Genomic DNA, 14,819 nt, shown 5'->3' on the forward strand with positions numbered 1-14,819 from the left:
TATCTCCGATGCATTGATCCTAATCTACGGTGAGGTCCATAAGCCTGACGGATCCTAGTGTGGATGAAACGTGGAATAATCTGTGTAGCTTAATTGCCATATATTTCTATAACTTACTATATATATATATATATATATATATATGTATATATATATGTAATATATATATATACACAATACTTATATATATATATATATGTAATATATATATATACACAATACTTATATATATGTGTGTGTATATATATATATATATATATATATATATATATATATATATATATATATATATAGTCTGTTTTTCTACAAACATAATAAACAAACTATATGCCAGGTCTGTCCTGCATTGAGCACTCTTTAATAATCACGCTAGTTTCATTGAATTTACATATTTCAGGTGTCCACGATTCGGATTTTACATCGAGTAAGAAATACATTCCCACCATATGCACTGATCGGCGAAGCGTGGATACTATGGTTACAGATCTTGCATGTTATTCAATGTTATGATTATATTTTGTCGCTGTTGTTGTTGTTGTTGTTGTTGTTATTATTATTATTATTATTATTATTATTATTATTGTTGTTGTTGTTATCATCATCATCATCATAATCATCATCATCATCATCATCATCATAATTATTATCATTATTATTATTATTATCATTATTATTATCATTATTATTATTATTATTATTATTATCATTATTATTATCATTATTATAATTATCATTGTTATTTTTATTATCATTATCATTATTATTATTATAATTATCGTTATTATTATCATTATTATTATCATTATTATTATCATTATTATTATCATCATTATCATTATTATTATTATTATCATTATCATTATTATTATTATCATTATTATTATCATTATTATTATTATTATCATTATTATTATCATTATCATTATTATTATTATCATTATCATTATTATCATTATTATTATCATTATTATTATTATTATTGTCATTATCATTATCATTATTATTATCATTATTATAATTATTATAATCATTATTATTAGTAGTATTATCATTATTATTATTTTCATTATAATCATTTTTATTATATTATTATCATTATCATTATTATTATCATTATTATTATTATTATCATTATCATTATCATTATTATCATTATTATTATTATCATCATTATTATTATTATTATTATTATTATTATAATCATTATTATTACTATCATTATCAGCATTATTATTATAATATTATTATTATCATTTTTATTATAATCATTATTATTATTATCATTATTATTACTATCATTATTATTATTATTATTATCATTATTATTATCATTATTATAATCATTCTCATTATTATTATTATTATTATTATTATTATCATTATCATTATTGTTATTTTTTAAACTTGAAATGCATGGGTAAACAAGAAATTGTCTGACACATGTTCGGATGTTTTGCGTTTCTGTTTTTGTGTACATTTTTTCCGACCAAAAGCGACACCAACGGCAGAGTTTTAAAAAATAGCAAACGAAACAAGTCATAGTTTCTAACCGAAATTTTAATTTGAACTTTAAATTAACGGTTAAACAAGGAATTGTCTTACATATGTTCGGATGTTTTATGTTTCTGTTTTTGTATACATTTTTGGGGGCCAAAAGCGACATCGGTATAGGAGTTTACAAAAAAAGGCGAACAAAGTAAGCTTTCCTAACTGAAATTATTATTATTATTATTATTATTATTATTATTATTATTATTATTATTATTATATTAAAAAAAATATTTTACTTTATTGGTTACTAGCAATGGATGCCCGGCGTTGCCCGGGTGTTTGGAGGTGTATTCTGAGCAAAAAAAAAAAACAAAAAAAAACGGTAATTTTTTAATTTTTACCCCTATTATGACCTCTTTATGTTTATTGTATTGGGCTCAAATCAAGTTATTAAGTTAGATCCATGTCCAAGGAACCAATATATAAAATGTCAAGTGTTTAGACCCAAAATGGTCGGAGGAGTTTGGTAGAGTTCTCAAAGGTGAAATATTTGAACTTTCGCCCCTTAACAGCGACATTTCTGGCCAAAAACCGATCACATCGATTTTTCCAAATCTCAGCACCCTGTATATCAAATTTCGAGTCTGTAGACTAAAAATTGACAGAGTTATTGCGTAGGGAAATGTACACAGACACACACACACGTTCACTTTTATAGATATATAGATTATTATTATTACTAATATTCTTACTAATAGTAGTAGTGGTGGTGGTGATGGTGGGGTAGTGGTAGTAGTGGTGGTATTTTTTTACTATTACTGTAGCTGTAATGGTATGTGTTTATTATTACTGTAGCTGTAATGGTAGGTGTTGTTTTTTGCTGTCATTGCTATTGTTGTTTTTGCTGTTAATATTATGGCTATCTATATATCTATAACGATAAATATCTAATGTTGCCATTATCGTTGTAGATTTTATATTGTTGTTGGTGGTTGTAATGGGAATAGTGGTGGTGATCGAGGAAAAAGCTCGGGAGTGGATCTTTTACCTTGGTGGGCAACCCTCCTAGAGATAATATCTCGATAAAACTATCGTAACCTTTAATTCACTAACCCCATTTATGGGAGAATGTCAAATCAAAATATTGAAAATAACGACGGGAATGAGGCTAAAACATCATGTGATGGTCTCACGTCAAGTAGGTGTTTCACTGGTCAACAGGGTTGGTCCTGTCGTCATCATACAACTGCTCGAAATTCTGAGGAGGTGGCTGGATATAGGGAGAGTGAGAATTGCCAGAGAGGGTCCCAATACACGAAGGGAGTTGGAACAGGAAATGTAAAAAAAAAACATGAACGGATGAGGAAAGAAGAGTACTGTGGGAATGCTTTGTAAGAAGTGGAAGTACCAAATCTGGTGGATATATCCGAAAAATGAAGGAAGAATGGGAATCGAGAGGAGGAGGAGCTAGAAGTATCGCGAGTTTGGTATCTCAATTAAAACAAATTAAAAATAACAACCTACTTTCAGTGATTGCAAGAGAAGAGATTGAATGGATGGTTAGGAATGAAATTAATAACGAAAGTAAAATTGATGAAACTAACTAGCTCTGATGAAAGAACTGAGAGAGTGGAAGCGCAGAAAGGAAAGTTAAGCAATGATGGGAGGTGGACAACTGAGGAGGTATGGAATCCTATGGTTAGGGGAAGTAATGAGAAAGAGTTTGAATGATCTAAGGCAGATGAGATTATTGATTCTGAGACAATGGAACCAGTGAAAGGAGCAGATGTATGGAGAAGTGGTGATGAAGTTCGGACTTCTGTAGAAAAAGAAGTACTTCAGAGGTTAAGAGAGATTCTTCTTGGAGACGATATCATAGAGATTCCAAGTATGAAGAGTAGTGATAGGCGGAAGGTGAAAAACGAGGTAAAAATAATTCAAGGAGTAATTCACAACATCATAAGAAAGAACATATCGATTACAGAACTTAACAGGCTTCTATATGCAGCGTCATACGTTATTGCGAATCGTCTTAGCTTATTACAGAAGAAAAAGGGAAAAATGAAGGATAGAAGGCCACACTGACAGAGGCGGTTTGAAGAAAGTATTAAACGGTGGCGGAAAGACATTGGTAGAATCGAAGAAATAAGAAAAGGAGTTAAACTAGGACAGAAAGCTAAGGACGAGCTTGAAAGGAGGTATAGATTGCTGGAAAATGGAACGATGAACGTTCTAACAATGTTGAAAGAGAAGGTCCCCACTGGTGGTATGAAAATTAGGAACTTTGTTGGAAAAAGTGTTGAATTTCAGCAGAATAACTTTTTCTGGAACAATCAGTCTCAGCTGTATAAAGAATTAAATAGTAGTAAAGAAGCGGGAAATAACAACACTCCAAATGCAAAAGATGCAAGGAAGTTCTGGAGTGGGATTTGGTCCGTCGAAGGGCGATATAATGAGAAGGCTAGCTGATTGGGAGAGGTCAGAGAAAGGCTATCAGAAATGCAGCAGATGAAGAACGTTGAGATAACCATCGATGACGTTAAAGCTGGCATACGAAGGATGACAAACTGGAAGGCACCTGGTCCAGATGGAGCGATGGGCTTCTGGTTTAAACAGTTTCCATGCCTTTAACCACCTATAGCTGCTGCTCTGCAAAGGGTTGTAGAGTCGGGAGATGTCCCTGATTGGTTTGTGAAGTGAAGAACAACACTGATTAGGAAAGATTCTGCAAAAGGAACAGATGCCAATAATTATAGACCAATTACATGTCTGCCATTGATGTGGAAACTGTTGACTGGAATATTTGCAGAGAAAATTTATGAACATCTAGAGAGTAATGGTGTTTTTCTTGACGAACAAAAGGGATGCCGGAAAGGCTCGAGAGGTACTAAAGAGCAACTACTAATTGATAAAGCAATAATGCAGGATGCAAAGAAGAAGAAGAGGAATCTGAACGTAGCATGGATCGATTACAGAAATGCTTATGACATGGTTCCTCATTCATGGATACGTGAAACACTATTGATGATGAAGGTTGCTGAGAATGTGGTAGGGCTTTTGGAGACTAGTAAGGCTCAATGGAAAACGGTGCTGACAGCAAACAGAGAGGAGATGGGGCAGGTTGGCATTAAACGTGGGATATTTCAAGGAGATTCGTTATCGCAACTTTTTTTTGTAATGATAATGATGCCACTGAGCATCCTCTTGAAGAGAGAAAAACTGGGGTATAACTTTGGATCTGGTGACAGACGCCTGAACCATCTACTGTTTATGGATGATTTGAAAATATTTGATAGAAATAAAAAGGAAATAGAGAGACTGGTAGAACTTGTGGGGACATACTCAGAAGACATTGAGATGGTGTTTGGGATTAGTAAATGTGCGGTGCTGGTGATGAAAAGAGTAGTAAAGGTTCATTCAAATGGAATAGTGCTGCCAAATGGAGAAATCATGAAAGAAATAGAAGATACAGGATATCAGTATTTGGAGGGTGTAGGCATCATGAACAGAGAAATGAAGGAAAAAGTCAGGAAGGAGTATCTTAGAAGAGTGAAACTAATTGCAAAGTCGAACTGTATGGAGAAAACCTAATGAAAGCAGTAAATACATGGGCAGTCAGTGTTTTGAGATACAGTGCGGGAATTTTAGAATGGTCTGACAAGGAGAATGAGAAGTGGAGCAATTATGCTCCATTAACCTTGGAGATAAGGCGTATACACGGGTTAAAACACAAATAATCCCGGTCGTAGTTGGTACACTAGGAGTAGTATCAAGTCATCTGGAAGGACAACTGAAAAAACTACAAATCCCCAATGTTTTAGGCGGCCTTCAAACCTCTGCAATTATAGGTACCATTAACATCCTTAGGAAACCCCTTGATCTTTGAAGCTCCTGGTTTGAAGCCGGGATTAAGGGAAATCCTCTGGAAATGAATCCCATCCCTTTCCAGAGAGACGTTCATAAACGAAATCAGAATTATTATTATTATTATTATTATTATTATTATTATTATTATTATTATTATCATTATTATTATCATTATTATTATTATTATTATTATTATTATTATTATTATTATTTATATTATTATTATTATTATTATTATTATTATTATTTATATTATTATTATTATTATTATTATTATTATTATTATTTATATTATTATTATTATTATTATTATTATTATTATTATTATCATTATTATCATTATTATTATTATTATTATTATTATTATCATTATTATTATTATTATTATTATTATTATTATTATTATCATTATCATTATTATTATTATTATTATTATTATTATTCCAGGTCTCTGACTCGTATGTTCCACCCCACGTCCTGAACCGTCAACAATTTCAGATCAGTATCTCAGGCTCAGCTGATATTAGATCAAGTCTCAGCGATGGATCCAAAGAAATATCCGTGAGTTTCATCACAATGATTCTAACGCATTCTTTGTCTCTGTTTCACTTATAGACTCCATAGCTACTCAATAGAAGCTGTACCAAATTTTACATGAGGCACCATAGGAATGCCATGTGTTCAGTACTGAGTATAGATCTAAATACTATTGTTAGCATTAAAAGCAATATATATTTGTTCTAATATTATATACTTAAGCTGAGTTAATGAACATTTATTTCCCTTTAAATTTTGTCATTTCTCTTTGCTCAACAGATACTGGAGAATGAATGGTTTCCGTTGGATAATAAAACCTTTGCCATAAATAATGCCACCGGCAATTTACTATACACGATTATCTCCCTTATTCAAGATGGCGACGGTTTTCTGCGACATATTGATAGACCATTTGAGACGGTTACTCTTTTCAACCTGCAAGATTTGAATAATCAAAAGATACAATATAAATCACCAATGGTCGGATCAAAGGAGAAAAAAATTATTTGGAAATATACAGGTAAAGTATTCATTCTGGAGCTACCAGATCAGACTGTTTGAAGATATCTGTTTGCTGACTTATGCACTAAACATTGGGGTTATTGGGTGACTAATCCTTCTCGTCTGAAGAGGAGAGGGTAGATTACAGATATAAGAAATGCAATATCTAGCTTAGGATACATTAAGATGGAACTGTAAAATAAGACAGAAGAAAGATGAATGAAATATAAAACATAAAGACTGATTAAAAAGAAAAAGTAGGGAGATGGTATAGCCAGGGGTTGCTAACGCTAGAGATGCGTTGGGGGATTAAAATGGGGTGAAATTCTAATAGAAAAATGAATCGTGTGTTTTAAGGCAAAAGGGTGTCTAAAATGGAGAAAAGTATCAATAAAAGAAATACAATAATGGGTTAGGGTTAGGGTTAGGGTTAAAATATGATTAAAATACGGTATACTATGGTTACATAAGATTGTATAACATGTTCAAAAGTATTTGGTAAATAATGAAGGAAACCATATACTTCAAGCAGTCGTCCAAGGCGCAATGGGGATATTATCCATTAAGTATATCCCTGAAAAGTTTGTCCAGTTAAGTTCAAATAAAACTGTTGGGATGTTTATAAGTCGATATGAGTCCTAATATTTTTGTCGTAGGAATCCTGAAAAGTAGAATAGGAAAAACATATATCACCAGTAAATGGGGTGTTCGGTCCCGTATAGATTTATTTGTTTATCTACCGTCTCCTTGCACTTGTTGTGCTGCAGTTATTACTACTATTGCTACTGCTAATGCTATTATTATTATTATTATTATTAGTAGTAGTAGTAGTAGTAGTAGTAGTAGTAGTAGTAGTAGTTGCGTGCTTTGTCATACGAAGGCCGTTCCAAAAGTAAAGCTTTTTTTTTCTTTTAACCCATATAATATTATCCCATGGTGGCATATGAGTATTTGGCAAATATTGGAGAAAGTCATAATCTTTAGACAGTCGTCCAAGGCGCAATGGGGATATTGTTCTTAAAGTAGATCCCTGAAAAGTCTAGTCGACTGGGTACAGGTAAAAATGCTGGAATTTTTTGTGCGTCACTCCATTTCTGTCTTTTTCTGTCCCTCTCTCTCTCTCTCTCTCTCTCTCTCTCTCCTTCTCTCTCTCGCTCGCTCGCTCTCTGCATTTTCTCATGCTTATCGCCTTTATTCTCTGTTATAGTCCACAAATAAATGTCAGTTTCTCGGTTTATCTGCGACGTGATGACGCACTATCCTTGCCTTATTTCTAGTTGTTTTGCTGCTAATAGAAGTTTTCACGTTCTGTTTATTTATTACTAGGACAGATAACTGCGCTTTGCACGGGACCTAGCTGCACTTCGCGAGTATCTGAGCGTACAGCAAAATCCCAGTCTTAACATTTGACCTTGACCTTGAAGAATAGTGTGCACATTCCCTAGGTCGGAGACCATAATCATTTTAGGTTTGGTCTTGATCTGTTCAGTGGTATGGGTTGTAGGAGAGTATATATATATACATAGGCTATGATCTTGACCTTTGACCTTAATCTTGAAAAATAGTGTGCACATTCCCTAGGTGGGGGACCAACATCATACCAGGTTTGGTCATGATCGGTACAGTAGTTTGAACTATAGGAGAGTTGTACACACAGACACACACACACACACACACACACACATACACACACACACATAGAGACACACACGCGCGCACACACACACATACAGGCACAAACGCTACTACTTTATATAGATAAATTACTTGGAAATTTCCGAGTTTCATCTTATTTTTACGCATCCACAACTAAATAGTGTTGCAACATCAGTTATTTTAATTTTCGTTGTTTTTTTTTTGTTTTTTTTTTTGTTGTTTTTTTCAGTTACGAACAAATCGAACACTGAGAAAAATCCGGTAGAAACAGAGTTAATAATTCGGATTCTTCCTGCTCCAAGAAAAGGAGTCAAAGTAAGAAATGCTCGACCATTGCTAAATTTGGCGCAAGGAGGCTGGATTAATCTCGGTTCCGAAGTGTTTTCCATCTTTGGCAGTAATTGTTCCACCTCTGACGTCATTGTTAAACTATTAACGCAACCCCAATATGGCAAAATCCAGTTTCAGAAGGGAGGGAAAATGCTGAAGATGCTCGAAGGTAAAGTAAACATGTTATCGAAAATATTTATATATGTGTGTGTGTGTGGTGTATGATCACTAGGGCTGGGATAACAGCATATTCTTTTCATTGTTATGACTCTCGAGTGTGTATCCGTTGATATCTTATATGCTCTTATACAGATTGATGTGGTTCTCGGTTGATTGACGGATATATACTCGAGAGTCAAAACAATTAAAAGATATATTCTGTTGTCATAGTTCTATTGATCACAAAAATTTGAACAATTATATCTATAGCTAGGGGTGACAAGAACATACATATATATGTATATATGTACATATCTATCTATCTATATATATATATAGATAGATAGATATATAGATATATAGATAGATATATAGATATATATATATATATACATGCATATACATACATCAGTTATCAGAATCGCTGTATAAATTTACTGAATATCTTAATTCTTCAGTTAACTTTTCGTCACGAGAGGAGGACAACTGCTGACTTTGTCACTCTTTACCTGAAATTATTTACAATTCAAAGTTTCACTGACTGGATTGATACTGAAAAATTTTTCTTTAGACAGCTACATTTATTATTCGCAATTGGATAATTTTCTTTTCTCTGCGGTAAAGTTATTTCTTTTGCCATCCATTTGTGGACCACCTTTCTATTACAAGAATGGATCTTCACCGGGAACGGAAACGCATATTCGTCCAAAAAGTTCGTTTATTAATTAAAAGAACAACAATTTTTTTTTTATACAATTCACAGCATTTTTTTTATTATTTTTCCTTCAGGACAGACACTCATAAATTTTTAAAATATACACAAAATACAAAAGTCATCTCCACATGAAAATAATGTTCTTGCAAACCGTACGTTCATTTTTTTTTTTTTTTTATAAGATCCTATCATCATATAAGCTATATAACCCGGTTTCCTCGGTACAGATTGAAATGTATTGTTGACTAAGTCAGTGTTGAGAAAAATGTAAAGCTTCCTCTCGGGGCAGCACGGTGGGTCCTCGACTAGAGTAAGCAATCAATCGATTTTATTGAAAAATGAGCGATTTTACCGATTTCGATGACAATAAAAGTATTGGGAGTGTGGAACATTCGTTGATCTGAATTCGATCTTGGGCAACGTCGGGTATCCCTGATGGCAAATTATAAATAGATGCATCTTATTACAAAATTAACACTTCCATTGGCAAGGTAAAAAGATAATGTTGATATTTCAAATATTGAGTATAAAAAATGTGGATGTGAAGCAAGTTCGAAGTTTAATATCTGCATGTTTACGTGTGTCTTGGTATATCCATACATAAAAGACTATTCGGTTCAGTGGTAGCACATTTATTTCGGTCTCTGCCATCCCGATTTGAAATATAATTTATGCATAGAGAACTTGAATGTCTACTAGACAATATCATAGGATGTCGAAGGGCTGTCTATACAGGACAACCTGGCACGAGGATACTTTTCACTGCAAGTAAACCCGGACTAAATAGTCAAAATCTCATAGTATTTATGTTGGTGTTGACAATCTGTTCAGATTGTGTCTCGTGGACTGTGAGCAGTTGCCTCCCTTTGTTAACTAGTGACGTAGACTTTAAATTAGACACTCTGAGTTATCTCCCTTTGATTGTTTTTTTTTTTTTTTGTAAAAAAAGGGACAAAATGCGATGCACTATTTCTCTTTGGTGTAGTTCTTCATTGTGTAAACATGTAAATAAACAGACGCGAATTTCTGTCCGTCTCTCCTGTGCTGAGAAAATTTTATGTTGATAATTCATTTGTTTCTTTGTCATCGTCAAGATATACCTTCAACAAACGAAGTTATTTAAAGAAAGGCTACTTCATTTTATTTACTTGATAATTAACTAAGGTTATTAATTAACCTAACAAAGGTTATTAATTAAACCATTAATTTATTCACGACCCATGTCGGTATGACTAGCATTTACGAGGAATGGTGCAACTTCCACAGGTGATGTCACCTCAAGTAACAGTACGAAGCTGGATACTCCACCAGACTAGATGAATTTTTGTATTGGGATCCAGTAATATAAAGAGACCCCAAGAAAGGTATGACATAACATATTTAAATGGTCAATTGAGGAGAGGAAAATTATGTTCTCAACTTCTTTACTAACTCAGCGTTTGACATATATAGGAGAACTTCTATGGAATATTCGAATATCTATGTATCTCATAGAGAGATCAAGTGTGTTAGTCCCAGGAAGGGGAGGGGGCTTTTGATTTCTGAAAACTTCGACTGAAGTAAAATGAAACCAAAAAAAAAAAAAAAGATTTGTTTTCCAATTTCAGGTGAAAAAATCAGCTACGACGATTTATGTGGAAACGTTTTCCGGTATCGTCACAACGGAAAGTCCAAATCTCTTGAAGACAGTTTTGAATTCAGCATCATCTATGAAGGATTTTCCGATGCAAAAATTTTGATCACGGTTCATATGATACCGGTCAAGAAAAGTTCGCCTTATTCTTTACCCGAATCATCTCAAATGCTGACCATTAAGGAAGGTAAGTAATCTTCCTCGTCAACTGTTAATTTGTCTGTTTGTTGGGTTGTACGAAATATGGGTGGACTTTCACATTTTATTTTAATACTACCAGTTCAGCTCGGCTTTGCGCGGGCCCTATGTACTGTTCATAACTTTGTGTACATATGTATATATATTAAAATGTTTGACCCATGTCTAGGTTACCTATATCTAAAATTTCAAGTGTTTAGACTCAAAATTGGCAGAGGAGTTTGGTAGAGTCTGAAAAAGTCAACTTTTTCAACTTCGACCTCTTGGCAGCCAAATTTTCGCTCAAAAACTGATTAAAAAGCTAGCTGTATGTCTAAATACCCTTTATGTAAAATTTCAAATGGTTAGACCCAAAATTGTCTGAATAGTTTGCTAGAGACTGAAAAGTCAAATCTTTTTACTTTGACCTATTGGTAGCCAAATTTTCGGCCAAAAAAACGATTAAAAAGCTTGCCCCATGTCTGAATACACTTTATGTAAAATTTCAAATATTTAGACCAAAATTTGGCTGAGTAATTTGGTACAGACCGCAAAAGTCAAATTTTCTGAACTTTGACTCCTTAACATTTGCTGTTTTGGGCTCAAATCAAAATGTTTGATCCATGTCCAAGTAACCTACATCTAAAATTTCAATGTTTAGACCCAAAATTGGTGGAAGAGTTTTGTAGAGTTTTCACATGTCAAATCGTTGAACTTTGACCCCTTGACAGCCAAATTTCTGGCCGAAAACCGATTTAAAAATTTCCCAAATCTCAATACCCCTTATGTCAAATCTCGAGTCTGTAGACTAAAACTTTGCCTACTTCGTATTAGCTCAAATAAATAATCGGTAACGCCTAAATGGGAGTGACCTTCATTCCTGATCTGAAATGGAACACATACATCAAATCTGTTGCCAAGATCGGTGGAAAAATAGTTGGATCACTCTACTGCTCCAGTGGGTATCTCACTGCCGATGCCATCCTCTATCTGTATAAGAGCCAGGCATGTCTTTAAATGAAGTCAGTTGCCACATTTGGAGAAGAGTTGCTCGGTTCGCCCTATCTCGCCCTATGTAGAGTTCAAAACAGGCTTCGACAGCTAATCGGTGATGCCCTTTTCTTTTCTCTGTAATCTCTTTCCAACAGAAGAGACATTGCGAGCCTATATCTGCTTTATTGTTATTTTCATAGCAAGTGCTCGACTGAACTCTAATCTATGCTCTCCCCCCTTGCCAAACTGTCACAAAAACACTATTTCCCCACTCTCTATCTGTGCCTAAATCTAAATGCAGATTCCATGAACAAAGTTTCTTTACCAGAACTGTCCGCCTGTGAGACACTTCCGCTAAACTGCTTCCCAATTGAATACAACGTAGTAGCCTTCAAAACCCAATGTAAACAAGTTCTTGTTGGACTGTCCCATAAATAATATAATTCTACCCAATTTACACCATTAACGGTTATTACACTACCATCTTACATTCATTAACCCTTATCATCGAGTGGTGACTCCAAAGTAAATAAAAAAATGTATGAATAGTTCCTCCTCTTCAAACGAACTGTTCCGTTCTTCAAACAGCTTGTGTTATATGCGGCCTAATACCACCTAATTTTCATACAAACGGCGAGAATTTACGTTAATTCGCGTGACCGTTGATGATAAAATCAGCTGCGCGCCTCATTTTGCTTTTTGTATTTTTTGTTTTTTATTAAGTAACTGGGCTTTAAAAAACGGGAAAACAGGTGGGCGTTTCTGAGGTAAATATTTTCGTACTTGCTACAATGTCCCTTAAACTTAATACTAGCAATTATATCCTTTAACCAGTCGCATATTTTGTTAGGCTCTATTATTGCTATTGAGAGGATTATATAATTGTGAACAAAGTACATACAATACGTATTAAAGAAATTGTTTTGGATTATTAAAATAATTTCCAACGCTGTTCAAAATATTTATTCATTTTTTTTTAATTCATGCATATATTACAGCCTTTACGATAAAAAAAAGATTAGAAACAACGTCTCTACAGCTAAATATTTTAGAAATTTAAAGAAAATTAAAATCGGAATCGGTAATTGTATCAGGATCGGGAAAAATATTGGAATCGTCGATCACTAATAGCAACATCGATTAAATATTTTTCATCCTTATTTTTTATTTTTTTATTTTTTAATTATTTTAATAAATGATATTCATGTTTATGAATCATAAAATACCTATCTAGTTTTAAAACGATGCATTAGACTTACGTATTATGCGAACTAGTGTTAGTATGATTAATCGGAATCGGGAAACGGAAAAATCGGCATTGGGGGGGGGGGGGTTGGAATCTGTATCGAAATCGAAAAAATTTGCGCTTATTTTCCGATACCAAAACCGATTCTTTAAATTATCTTTTTTATTTTATTTTGGCTTTAGAAAAATCATCCATTGCTGATAGTAATAATATAATAATAAATATTTATTGATTTAAACTTCCAGTAAGACTAAAATCTCTAACCCACCCCCTCAGAAGTATGTTTTTACGTTTGAGAAAATATATGCACATTTAAGGTGTGTTTTTACGGTAATTGGGACAAAATAACACTTTTATAGTTAAATGTTTAGAGATTTATAAAGAATCGAAATCGGTAATTGTATCGGAATCGGGGAAAATATTGGAATCGTCCCATCACTAGTATTTAAAACCTAGTAATGAGTATTCTGTCTATTCCTTTTTTGTCGATGACATATTTCGATTTGCGTAAAAAACAATAAAAAGGTATTTTTTTAGATTAGGTCCACCTCCACAATTTTCTTTTAAATGACGACTTTTAAAAGTTTTCTACTATGCTGAATACGAAAATCGCCTTGAAATTTTGCAGAAATAATTAGTTATCGAGATATAAAAAGTTGTATTATGCATTGTATTCTTTGGCGGCCATCGCTTTTACGCGCGTGCCATAAACAAATCTGCGCGCGTAACAAAGATGGCCGCCAAAGAATAGAATGCATAATACAACTTTTTATATCTCGATAACTAATTATTTCTGCACAATTTCAATGCGATTTTCGTATTCAGCATGGCCGAAAACCTCTAAGTGTCGTCATTTAAAAGAAAATTGTGGAGGTGAACCTAATCTGAAAATTTACCCAATAAAAATAATAAAAAGCAATAAAATCACCAAAACTGTTTAATATGTTGATATTTTATAAAACAATCTCTTTTTTTAGGCGAATCTGTGAAAATTACCAAAGAGGTTTTCGGCTTCAAACGCACGAGAAGTTTTCCGAAATACATCAAGATGCTTCTTCTGTCCGTGAGTCGCCACGGAAAACTTTTTAATAAAAAGAAGGAACTGAAAAAGGGCGACGTGTTTACTCAAAGACAAATTAATTTGGGTAACATAAGGTTTGTTACTTTTAATCATTTAACACATTCGTTGCCAACTATTAAATTTATTGTCATTGCCAAGCTATTTTTTATGCAATTTCAAAAAAAAAAAGTCAACGAATAATGCATATGAATATAATAAGGAAGATATTTTACATTTGTTTTATTATTTTTTTTTTTTTGTAAGGAATTGTCACGAGCAATTTTTACTAAAGGAATTGTCAGTTTTTACCAGTTTTCCTTGCACCCATTTGTGAATTATTCCACGGATTTCTGGCTTTTCTATTACTTTGGGCCATCTTCCAATTACGAGATTCCCTTGGATTTCACTTGTGGAAATTTTAAGACCGGTCCGCTTATATATATATATATATATA

The 14,819-nt window shown here is 33.2% G+C and overlaps 1 protein-coding gene across 1 annotated transcript in view; it reads left to right on the forward strand.

Moving 5' to 3' along the window:
* Positions 1 to 14,819, forward strand: part of LOC145259601 (extracellular matrix organizing protein FRAS1-like) — a 294,783-nt gene that overhangs the window by 139,765 nt on the left and 140,199 nt on the right. The window contains exons 25-28 of the mRNA XM_080117256.1: positions 6,175 to 6,415; positions 8,282 to 8,551; positions 10,864 to 11,076; positions 14,283 to 14,460. Coding sequence (XP_079973382.1) covers positions 6,175 to 6,415; positions 8,282 to 8,551; positions 10,864 to 11,076; positions 14,283 to 14,460 — 902 coding nt within the window. The remainder of the gene's footprint in view (positions 1 to 6,174; positions 6,416 to 8,281; positions 8,552 to 10,863; positions 11,077 to 14,282; positions 14,461 to 14,819) is intronic.

This window comes from Euprymna scolopes, chromosome 35 (genome assembly GCF_053919585.1).
Source record: "Euprymna scolopes isolate OS-2025 chromosome 35, ASM5391958v1, whole genome shotgun sequence".
NCBI lineage: Eukaryota > Metazoa > Mollusca > Cephalopoda > Sepiida > Sepiolidae > Euprymna > Euprymna scolopes.